Source organism: Protobothrops mucrosquamatus, unplaced genomic scaffold, assembly GCF_001527695.2.
Source record: "Protobothrops mucrosquamatus isolate PMUCROS unplaced genomic scaffold, P.Mucros_1.0 scaffold874, whole genome shotgun sequence".
Taxonomy (NCBI): Eukaryota; Metazoa; Chordata; class Lepidosauria; order Squamata; family Viperidae; genus Protobothrops; species Protobothrops mucrosquamatus.
Window position 1 is genome coordinate 1,319,570 of NW_015387128.1, and position 11,346 is coordinate 1,330,915.

The following is an 11,346-nucleotide window of genomic DNA, read 5'->3' on the forward strand; positions in this document are numbered from 1 at the left end:
AGCAGCCTTCCTTCAGCCATTTCCTGCTTTCCAAAAGGGCCACTTTTCTATTAGTTTGGGACCTCCAACTCTTGAGATAATTAAAAAGGCTTCAGGTAAACCACTAAAGCAGCTTGCTCACGCAGCAATCTACTTTTAAGTTCCTCTAGTACAGCGGTTCTCAACCTATGGGTCGTGACCCCATTTGGGGTCAATCGACCATTTCACGGGGGTCGCCAAGCAAGGCTATCCGCCATTTTTCCCCCTTTTCCGGCGGGTGCCTTACCTCCCTTGAGCTGGGCCAGCTGGTGGTCGGCCTGCTCTGTCTCTGCCGCTTGCCAGCTACGCCTCGGCCGGCGCAGGGAGCAGAACCACGCATGCACGGCGCTCCCGGGCAGGGAAAGTCCTCGACTTACGACCGGTTGGGTAGTCCTCGACTTACGACCGGTTGGGGTCGTGGCATTAAAAAGGTTGAGAACCACTGCTGTAGTAAATAAAACTAAGGAAATCCAACAGCAAATAAAGGCAGTATCTGAGAGGATTTTATTACTAATACAAATATATGACAGATTTTGCTGCTATACAAAATCACACATTTAAATTTAAAACAAGCACAGAACTTGGAGTCAGACGTTACATACTAGTACACGATTTTATAGTCTTCTGATTATGTATTATTTATTTTTATATGGTTTATACTTACTGGCCAGAATGTAGTTTGCTTTATGGAAACAGGTAACTTTTACAGGTGTGATTTTGTTTCTTAAACAAATGCAAGCTTTTTTGTAATGAGAAGAAAAAATAGAAGAGATATTTACAAGTCTTTAAAATATTTCTAATCTAAATTAAGAAAAAGAGCAACACGGATTAACCCTTCTGTACCTCAAGCTGATGAGTGCAGAGAATCTCGGTACTCTATAGAGATATGGATTATTGCTATGCTAAGGAAGAGGCATTTCTATAATTTAATTGCATCCCATTTTCTCTTTAAAAATGTAGGCAAACTACCAAGCTGCAAACATTTTTCAAACATCCACTGGTATTTTCACTCTCTTTTCTTTCTTGTTTAATTTATCGCTTCTTTGTTGTGCAGCTCCGCTCTGTCCATTCTGAGCCTGTGTATATCGTGCCACAGTAGAAACACCATCCAAAAATTTGGTCTTGTACAATACATTTGCATTGTTGAACATACCGTCCTTCAATGAAACCACAATAAACTAGAAGAACAGAAAAATCATGTTAAAACTATTAAACTAGGCTTTCAGGTGAACATAGCATTTTCAAACTGTTGGATTTGGAGCAATAAAAAAAATCATTTTATCTGGGTACTAGATTACAAGCAGATAAAAAAGTCAAAATAACTATGTTATCAAAAGGTTAATGTACAAATTTTATCCAGGCTGGGAACCACCATAGCCTGTGAGAACAAACAAGATGCTTAAATAATGCATGTCCCATGCATGTATTTAAATTATTTGTGTTTATACTTGCAGTTTGAAACACTCTCAAAAATGTTATCTTTTTGAGCCCCTGATTAAAAAAAAAGTTTTTAAATAGTTCACAACTCTGGAAGTATCCAAGAACTATGCAACAGAAAGGTAAGCTATTTTGAAAAAAAAAGTCTCTTTAAGAAACATAACTAATTTTTTATTTGGGATATTAGAAAAGAATACTTCAACTGCTGAAGTAAAATAGTCAGAATATAGCATGATACAAGAGAAAGATACCTATGCCTCTATGTACCATGTAAAAGAATGCATTAAAAAAGCAGAGACAACAACGTGTAACTGTGTAGATGGTCCTCGTTCAATAATTTGTTCAGCAACTGAACTTGTGATGACAATGAGTGGTATTTACAACTGGTTTTTGTCAAGATTCTGCCCATCTCTGTACCCCCCCCCCAGTCATGTGATCACAATTTGCAATCTTCCCTGCTGTCTTTCCAATAAGCTAGGTCAGTGATGGCGAACCTTTTAGAGACCGAGTGCCCAAACTGCAACCCAAAACCCACTTATGCATCGTCGGGTGCCGGGTGGGTGTAGCCATTGGGTGGGTGTGGCCCATTGGGTGGGCATGGCTGCGGTAGTAACAGCAGACTGGGTGGGACTAAAAAGTTCAATCAATCAATTCCAACTTTGCAAGATCTTTTTTTTTTCCCCGCGAGAAGTTGAAATTGACTGATTGAACCTTTTTTTTTTGTACATGGCGGCGGAGGCCTAAAGCAAAAAGGTTTTATAAAACCCAGCTGAATGCCTAGGACTGGGGCGACGGCGCGCGTGCCCACAGAGAGGGCTCTCCGTGCCGCCTCTGGCACCCATGCCATAGGTTCGCCACCGCTGAGCTAGGTCATTGGGGAAGGTGGCAGGAATTTGGTCACATGAGGTTCTCACTTAACTCATGAGGTCCTTGCTTAATGGTGGTAGGACTGTGTTGCTAAGCAGTGCAGACACATGGCATCGTGTTTGTGACCACTGAAAATTCTGGTCCCAATGAGCGTCGTTGAGGTCTACCTGTAGATGCTGACAAATGACCCACTAAATTAAAGGCAGAGACCCTTTCAAAATAGGCACTCCCAGTGATTCCATGGACATATCCATGTAGTCTTCTTTACAACAATATGAAACTGGTTTGCTACTTTAGCCCTTTTTTTGACTCTGCAGCCTAGTCTACAGGGTTGGGATTTCCTGGTGGTCTCCCATTCAAGTTCCAATTAGATTTGACCCCACAACTAAACTCTGAGAAATAAAAATATAATAAATTATAAGATGACTTATAGCAACTAAAATGAAATATATCTTATACAAATTGTATCTTCACACAAAATGGACTCATTTTTTCCTCTTTTGCCCATGTACTATATAGTACTGCAGTGGCAGACCTTCAGAGGATGAGAATAGAAAAAAATGCATGTCTTATATGAATGACAACCTAGGAGAATGAGGGATTTAGTTCTGGAGCAAAGACATATGAGCCGTTTGCCTGTAAAACAGAGAAAATTAATTCAGGAGCAAATGTTTCTCGGTGGTAAATAGAGAAAAGAGAAGTTTCAAAAATTAGTGCAGAATATACTTTTGGTAAATTGTTAACTTATTACCTGAGAGTGTCTGAAATGGGTCCGAAGCATTTGCCCAATATTCTGAGTATGAGAAAGATCAAGGGCTGCATCCACTTCATCCAAGATGTAAATTGGAGCAGGTTTGAAGAGAAGCATGGCCAAAATTAAGGACAAAGCTACAAGGGATCTAAAAAAAGAACCATACAAAAAAAAAAATCCCATCAGAATGCTACCATCAAAGAAAATGTCTTGTTTTTTTAATCAGTATAATTTCTTGAAACAAAATACTTATAACAATTTTAAGAATAATTCTTTTTACGTTATATCTATCAAGCTGGGCTCTTGATAAGAATCTATTTTTTTTAATTTCTCCTTTGAGTTTTTGCTCCTTTCCCTCTTTGTATGCAGAATAAATTTTATTTCATCTTAGTCTGAGTGTACAGTATAACCCTGGTGACATTCGCAGTTTCTTTGTCACTGTAACACAAAAGGTGTAAAAAAACGGGTTTTTTTTAATCTTCAAAGTTACCCAGAAATTTACAGAGTATGAGGCACAGTTTGAAGCTGGAATTCATATTGTGAATAAATGTATATTCTTCCAGGAATAAACATTAGACTTTAAACATCTGTCAAAAAGACAAATTCCAGTGTAGCTAAAGACAGAAAATTTTCCATTTTATTTCTTTTACTTCATTTACATGTTATTCAATCCTGAAGATCTTCGACCAATAATATATTATGGTACAGGTAATCCTCCTCCAAACACTTTAGTTCTTTCTCTGGACGTAGGCATTTTATATTTGTTGCACTCAAACTACCCATGATCTTTGTACACTTTTGGAGAAATGCCACAAGAATTAAAAAGAAAAACTTCAAACCTGAGTTGTCTTACTTTGTTTGCGATTCAAAAAAAAAGTACTAACCTTTGGCCTCCACTTAATTCAGTTAAATTCTCCTTCCAAGTGACCCCCAGGGCAACTTTAAACTCCAACCCATCAAGGACTGTCTGCCCTTCAGGAGGCGACAGCATAGCATTGGCCCCTGGCAAAAGTGTGGAGAAAATGGATCCAAAGTCTTCATTTACCTAGCAAATTGAACAATTCTGTCATTAGAGAAATTAATTTGTATCCAAGGTATATCGTGGAATCCGCCCCGATTCAAAATGTAGCCCATTTTAGTCTACCAATAATATTATGTGAGTTAATTTCTGCTTCCCAAATAGGCCTAAATATGCTCCAGGGAGTGCTTAAATTATTTCTCCAAATTGGATTTGTGTGTGTTTAGGAGGAGTTGAACCCACTAACAGAGATGTTCAGTTTGAGTTCATGTGAATGATCCCTACAGCCATTCCAAAGGTGATGTCCCCCTTATGAAAAACTTGGGAGAATAAATATTTTAACTGTACCTAGTTTTAACTAAAATGAAATCGCATCTAGTTTTGGTCCTGATCTCTCCGACTTTTTAGAATGCAGTTCCAGCACATCAATAATTAGTCAGAATGAGGCCACTAGCCACCCAAATGTATATTCCTGCATGTAATACAATTAAGGAATTCGGTAGATGATGATCCCTTGTTCACCCACATTTATTTGACTGGACCTTTGGGCATGGTAGGTGGGATGATAATTATCAGAGTGGTACATCCTAATTAATTACTTAAAGAATGAAATAAAGTATGAGAGGAAGTCAAGCTATTTTCCAAAGCGCCTGAAGGCAGGACAAGAAGCAACGGGTGGAAACTAACCAAAGAGAGAAGCAACTTAGAACTAAGGAGAAACTTCCTGACAGTTAGAACAATTAACCAGTGGAACAACCTGCCTCCAGAAGCGGTGAATGCTCCAACACTGGAAGTTTTTAAGAAGAAACTGGACAGCCATTTTTCCGAAATGGTATAGGGCTTCCTGCCTGAGCAGGGGGTTGGACTAGATGACCTCCAAAGTCCCTTCCAACTTTATCATCATCATCATCATCATCATCATCATCATCATCATCATCATCATCATCATCATCATCATTATTATTATCTTGAGTCTGTTGTAAAATCTTTGGCTAGGAAGCATAGAGACTTACTTTTTTCCATGCAATATTTAAAGCTTCGTTTTTCTTTTGGTCAAGCTCCATAATTGTTGCAAGGATTTTAGATTTATCATTCTCAACAATTCTCTTTTTCTTCATCAAGTCATTGTACTGCACAAGAAAAGGGCATCAGGATTAGGCACAGAATAGCCAGGCTAATGATATGCAAGGAACTGTTTTTGACTAGGAACAAAGATCTGTCAGTCTTCCTTGACATCACTGTTATCTAATCAGAGAATACCTTTCTTTGTAAATGCCTATGCAGCTACTACTGATTTATTATTTGAGCTGAAATTAATTTCATGTAATTTCATCAGTGCATTCTGAGACCAGGCTTCTTAATGTTCTGAGCATCTATTGTTGCTGAATATTTGATATTTAGAACTGAGGTTTGCATAAGCATTCACTGACAGGATTACTGATGAATGCCTGTTCTTCTGTTAAGAAATTTCAATAGGTTTCAAACAAACAAAGTGGTTTTTGCTGAAATTGCCCAGAAAGCACTTTCTAGCTTCTTCAGCAACAATATAACGATGAATTGCATGTGCAAAGACTACCTAAGTTGCCAAATGAACAAAAAACATGTTAACTTTCACATTATTGAGAGCAATGTCAGAAATGATACACAAATCTTCTCCAACATGGTATTCTCCAAATATCTATGACAGTGATGGCAAACCCTTTAGAGACCGAGTGCCCAAACTGCAACCCAAAACCCACTTATTTATCGCCGGGTGCCAGGTGGGCATGGCCCACTGGGTGGGTGTGGCTGTGGTGGTCATGGTAGACTGGGTGGGCGTAATCACCTCGATGTTGGGGCCTGCGGGGGCCGGGCAGGGTTGGGGGAGATCCAGGGGGTCTCTGGCAGGTGGGGCGGTGGGCAGGAGGCTCGTCCTGCGGGGTGAGGCGAGGCAAGGCGGGGGTCCATTGTCACAGGGTAAGGTGAGGCAGGGGCCAGGGTGGCTGCTGCCTGACATCATTGGCCCCTGCACACAGAGGCCAGCGAGCGCATGGATGCTGGGATGCATCCGGCCATGTGGGACCTCAGCGAGTTAGTGGGTGGCTGATTGAAGAGGACGGTTGCCATCTCTGGGGAATGGCGCGCGTGCCCACAGAGAGGGCTCTGAGTGCTGCCTCTGGCACGCGTGCCATAGGTTCGCCACCACTGATCTATGACATCTACTATATGCCATTTGGGGAGTGTGGAACTAGTGGCCCAAATTTGGAGAACACTAAATTGAAAAGACCGTTGTTTATGGCAGCACGAAGGCATTAAGGCGGAATAAGAGCAACTCAACTCTTTCTTCAGCTTCTGAAAGCATATTCATGGCTCTCATATTGACATTCCTGCCCAGCTTCTCCTTCTTCTCCTGCAGTTTCTGAAGCCTCTGACCAGCTTCCCTTGGATTATTGGTTTTGAAATCATAAGCCGTGTTTGGTTGGCCAAAAAGATGTTTCTCCGAAGATATCCATTCATAGTCTGCAAGCATTTTAGCTACCTGCCAAGACACATAAAGGAACAAGCGGAAAGCATTTGCAAATGCAAATCAATGCACAAATCAACTGCCATGTTATCAGCATGGAAACCTATGGATTGCAGGGTGGAGCACACCAATCAAGGCTCCACATCATTGTCTTTTACTATTCCTGCTGCAACTTTCTTGGGAGCTGAAATAATTAAAAAGAAACTGGATGTTGTATTCCTTTCTCTATTTGCCTGTTTTGAAGAAAATATCGTTCTGCATCATACTAATATGAGCGATGTGAGTTGTGCCATAAAACCAGATGCTCTTTGTTGGATGCCCCGTGCACCTATCACGGCATGTTCCTGAAAGTAGGAAAAATGTGGGAGTAGCATCAGGGGTTTAAAAAGATGCCATTCTGGCCATGAAACAGGACATTCTGAATGTTCCAGCCACCGAATCATCCAGACGTTCCAGACTTCACCTTAAAGCAGGGGTCTTCAAACTTGGTCCTTTTATGACTTGTGGACTTCAACTCCCAGAATTCCTCAGCCAGCGTGCCTGGCTGAGGAATTCTGGGATTTGAGGTCCACAAGTCATAAAAGGGCCAAGTTTGAAGACTCCTGCCTTAAAGCATACATACTGAGACCCACTGAAACAGCCCATTTGGAGGTTAACAACATCCCGTGCAATATTTTGTGCACATCTAGGCAACAACATCTTTCCAAGGTAATAAAGATGCAATTCCTCAGTGTTTGGAATTTATCTACCTCCATAAATGGAGTGTTCACTGATTTGGCTACACAATTACAGGTATTTCCCAATCAGATAACCATATGAAGGTACAAACCATTTCAAATCAAGAAATACACTTTGGCGGTTGAGATCCATACAAGGAAGTCCATTCTGGTGTGGGAGGCGGCCCTGCATTTAAATCTAACTATTATGAAATTGAACACAATTAATATAAAATTTCTCCTCATGTATTAAAAAAATATATTCCCTTCAATCATAATTAAAAATTGCACCATAATATTGCAAGAGTCTCAGTGGCCAAAGCCAAGATTGTGAGGAACAACAATGTATACCTTGTTTTATACTGTAGTTTTGGGATATGCTTTGAACTATTTGAGGGGCAGGTTTCTATTGACATGAAATATTAACATTAGAAATGGTAATTGTTGGTAGAGAAATAGATGTAACATTAACTTACTTTTGCTGAAGCATCCAAAGCCTCCCGCTTGTGTTTACTGATGTTGTGTTCTAGCTCTTTAATTTTAAGCTGTGATTCATTATTCTGCTCTTTATATTTTACGGCCTCTGCAGACTTGCCTTTAATTGCTTTATCTTGAGCTAGCACCATTGCTTTTTGCTTGGCCAGTTCTTCTTGTGCTTTCTTCACAGATTCCTGAAGAGCAGATATAACAAAAATCTCAATAGGTCAATAAGTTTAAAAAGCAGCGATGGCCCAGCGGCTAGAATGCAGTACTGCAGGCTAATTCTGCCAACTGCCAGCAGTTCAGTTCTGAATGTCTCAAGGTTGACTCAGCCTTCCATCCTTCCAAGGTGGATAAAATGAAGACCCAGATTGCTGGGGGCAATATGCTGACTCTGTAAATCAGGGGTCCCCAACCCTCGGTCCGTGGACCAGTACTGGACCGCGACATGCCAGCAACCGGGTCACATAAACAAGCAAAGCCCCATCCACAGGACACAGGCAGCATACAAAACCACGCACCCTCCAGTCCATGGAAAAACTTCTGTCCATGGAACTGGTCCCTGGTGCTCTAAAGGTTGGGGACCTCTGCTGTAAACTGCTTAGAGAGGGCTGTAAAGCACTATGAAGCGGTATACAAGTCTAAGTGCTGTTGCTATTGCTAAATCTAAAAGACTGCAAGAAATTGGATTAACTAGTTGGAGGTTCTGTGGTAGGCCCATTTAGAGGGCAAGACCATGCGGTCTAGTTGTATACTCAGTGCCATATAAAAAATACAGTAAGTACAGTAAGATTTGCCAACAGGATACTTAGGGCACAATGAGTTGTTCACCATGAAAGACTAGAAGCATTTAATATCCTAAAAACTCCAAAAAAAATAGTTGCGTGTGCTGGGTAAGGCATATTTGGTTAAGAGCCAGTTTGGACTACTGGTTAAGGCATCAGGCTAGAAATCAAGAGATATGAATTCTAATCCCACTTTAGGCATGAAAACTGAGTGAATGATCTTGGGCCAGTCATCCTCTCTCAGTCCAACCCACCTCACAGGGCTGAGTTCGCGATAAAGGTGAGATAAAAATAAATATATTCAGTATTTATTTTAATAGTTCGGAATAAGACTAACCTTATTTTTTGCTACCTCAGCTGATATGGTCTCAATTTGTTCTTGGATTGATTTAATAGCTTCATTCACAGCCTCCATCTGTTGGTCATAGGAGGCTGCTTCCTGCTTTAACTCTTGAAGCTCCAAAACAAGTGCTTCAACCTCCTAAAAAATATAATGCAGATATTAACATTATAATCTTATTCACGCTAACATGAGAGCGAGTCCTGCCGAGTACAACGGGATGTCTGAATTAGCATTTAAAGGTTAGAGCTGCATACATAGTATTTATTCAAGCTAATTGTATGGTATGGTATAAATTTGGATCTCAGGGTGAAATTACATTTTATTACATTAATGCAGGACTTCTGTTTCTTGTTCCGTTGTCTCAGAAGGATTCTTCCTATTTCATATGAGGACCATGTTACAGACGAGAAAATTCTACAAAGGAATAATTCCCAAAGACTCTCTGAGATAGTGACAGAACGAAGAATGTACTTTGCTGGACATGTGCTCCGCATGAGTGAGCAACATCCAGCAAAGACTGCAATCAATTGGATACCACCAGATGGTTGGAGAAAAAGAGGAAGGCCCCCCCCAAAAAACTTGGCGCCAAACATTTCAGGAAGATCTGAAAAACTTCAACCTTAACTGGAAGGATGCATAGACTGTAGCTGTAGATCGAAAACTGGGGAATATGCTTGTAGCCCAAAGTGCTTAGTACAGATCATCATCAACCCCCTCCTCATTACAACAGTGGAACAACTTGCCTCCAGAAGTTGTGGGTGCTTCAACACTGGAGGTTTTTAAGAAAAGTTTGGACAGCCATCTGTCTGCAATGGTATAGGGCAGGGGTAGGCAACCCTGGCTCTTTTATGACTCATGGACTTCAACTCCCATAGCTGACTCAGGAATTCTGGCAGTTGAAGTCCATGAGTCATAAAAGAGCTGAGGTTGCTTACCCCTGGTATAAGGTCTCCTGCTTGAGCAGGGGGTGGGACTAGACGACCTCCAAGGTCCCTTCCAACTCTGTTATTCTGTTACATTTCAAGAGATGGCATAAAGTACGAGAGCTGCTCTTTCTTCAGTACAAATGTTTTCAGAAACGTGAACACAGATAGACCATTTTTTTAAAAAAAGAATCTATTTACCAGTTGAGTCTATTTCTTTTCTAAGCTTCTGGCCTTATAGCGGCATTTTTACCTGTTCCTTTTCCTTCATCTTCTTGGTGGAAGCATTGGCCTTTTTCTTGGCTCCGTCTAGTTTCTCCTGGGCATTCTTCAGTTCTTTCTCTCTTTCCGCTTCAGCATTTTTCATTTTATTTTCCAGCACTTTCAGTTTTTCCTCAGCCTTTTTTTGCACTTCTTTTGTTTTCTTTAGCGTCTCCTCGCTTTCCTCTAAAAACAGAAGAGTTTTGATTGTAGCTTTTAAATAGAAAAGCTATATAGCAGAAAGCAAAATATCACCTTACGAAATGCAAAAAAAACCAACCCTAAATATTAACTATTCTATCTAAAATACTAGGCCAATTTCATCATTAATATTTTCAAATAATTTTAATTATGGCTTTTCCCCCCATTTTGGACTGAATTTTGTAATTTTTTCCAGCACAACAACCACTAGTTGTATTTCTTAGAGTAACTCTTATATGGAAAAAAAATGGTTAATGGATCTGGGCTTTTTTTATTTAGGTTGAAGAAAAAGCAAGGAAGACGGCACGCCATATTGTCATACAATTTTCAGTGGCTCAGGAAGCCACACAAGAACACAACACATTCTCACGCAAACTCCACAGCCTCTGGGGAAAAAAAATCACATGAGAATGGGGTGTGCTTTTGAGAATAGTTTTGTCAGGTGTGGCTAAACGCTGGCCTGTTGCCCAAAATGTCATGACGTGTCACCTTTTGATACGAGTCAGGTTCATCATCACTGCCTTAAATTAATCTCCACTGAGGGAAAATAAGGCTATGGTACCAAGAAAATGACATGACAAGAAAACAGTGAAGATACAGCTAGCCCTCGACTTACAACTATCTGTTTGGTGGCCGTTTAAACTTACAGTGGCGTTGAAAAAAAGCGACTTACAACCTGTCCTCAGGTTTACAAACTGTTGTAGCATCTCCAGTCATATAATCAAAATTTGGGGCACTTTGGTAACCGGCGTGTATTTACAATGGTTGCAGAGTCCTGGGGTCATGTGATTTCCATTTGCAACCTTCTGGGCCGGCTTCCAAGAAGAAAGCCGGGGGGGGGGGGGAAGGGGAAGAAGTTGGATTTACTTAATGACCACATGATTCATTGAATAACTGCAGTGATTTGCTTAACCACAGTGGTAATAAAATTCGCAAAATTGGGCACCACTCAACTTAAAAACTGCCTTGCTTAAAAACAGAAACTCGGGTCCTAATTATTATTATTATTATTATTATTATTATTATTATTATTATTATTATTA

At 40.4% G+C, this 11,346-nt stretch overlaps 1 protein-coding gene across 1 annotated transcript in view; it reads right to left on the reverse strand.

The window, feature by feature from the left end:
• Positions 1-503: 503 nt before the first annotated feature.
• The window catches only part of SMC2 (structural maintenance of chromosomes 2), a 24,718-nt gene continuing 13,875 nt past the window's right edge, over positions 504-11,346 (reverse strand). The window contains exons 17-24 of the mRNA XM_029284729.1: positions 10,095-10,288; positions 8,913-9,056; positions 7,787-7,981; positions 6,409-6,609; positions 5,105-5,221; positions 3,958-4,118; positions 3,074-3,221; positions 504-1,196 (exon numbers count right to left, since the gene is read on the reverse strand). Of these exons, the coding sequence (XP_029140562.1) occupies positions 1,005-1,196; positions 3,074-3,221; positions 3,958-4,118; positions 5,105-5,221; positions 6,409-6,609; positions 7,787-7,981; positions 8,913-9,056; positions 10,095-10,288 (1,352 nt within the window). The 3' untranslated portion in view covers positions 504-1,004. The remainder of the gene's footprint in view (positions 1,197-3,073; positions 3,222-3,957; positions 4,119-5,104; positions 5,222-6,408; positions 6,610-7,786; positions 7,982-8,912; positions 9,057-10,094; positions 10,289-11,346) is intronic.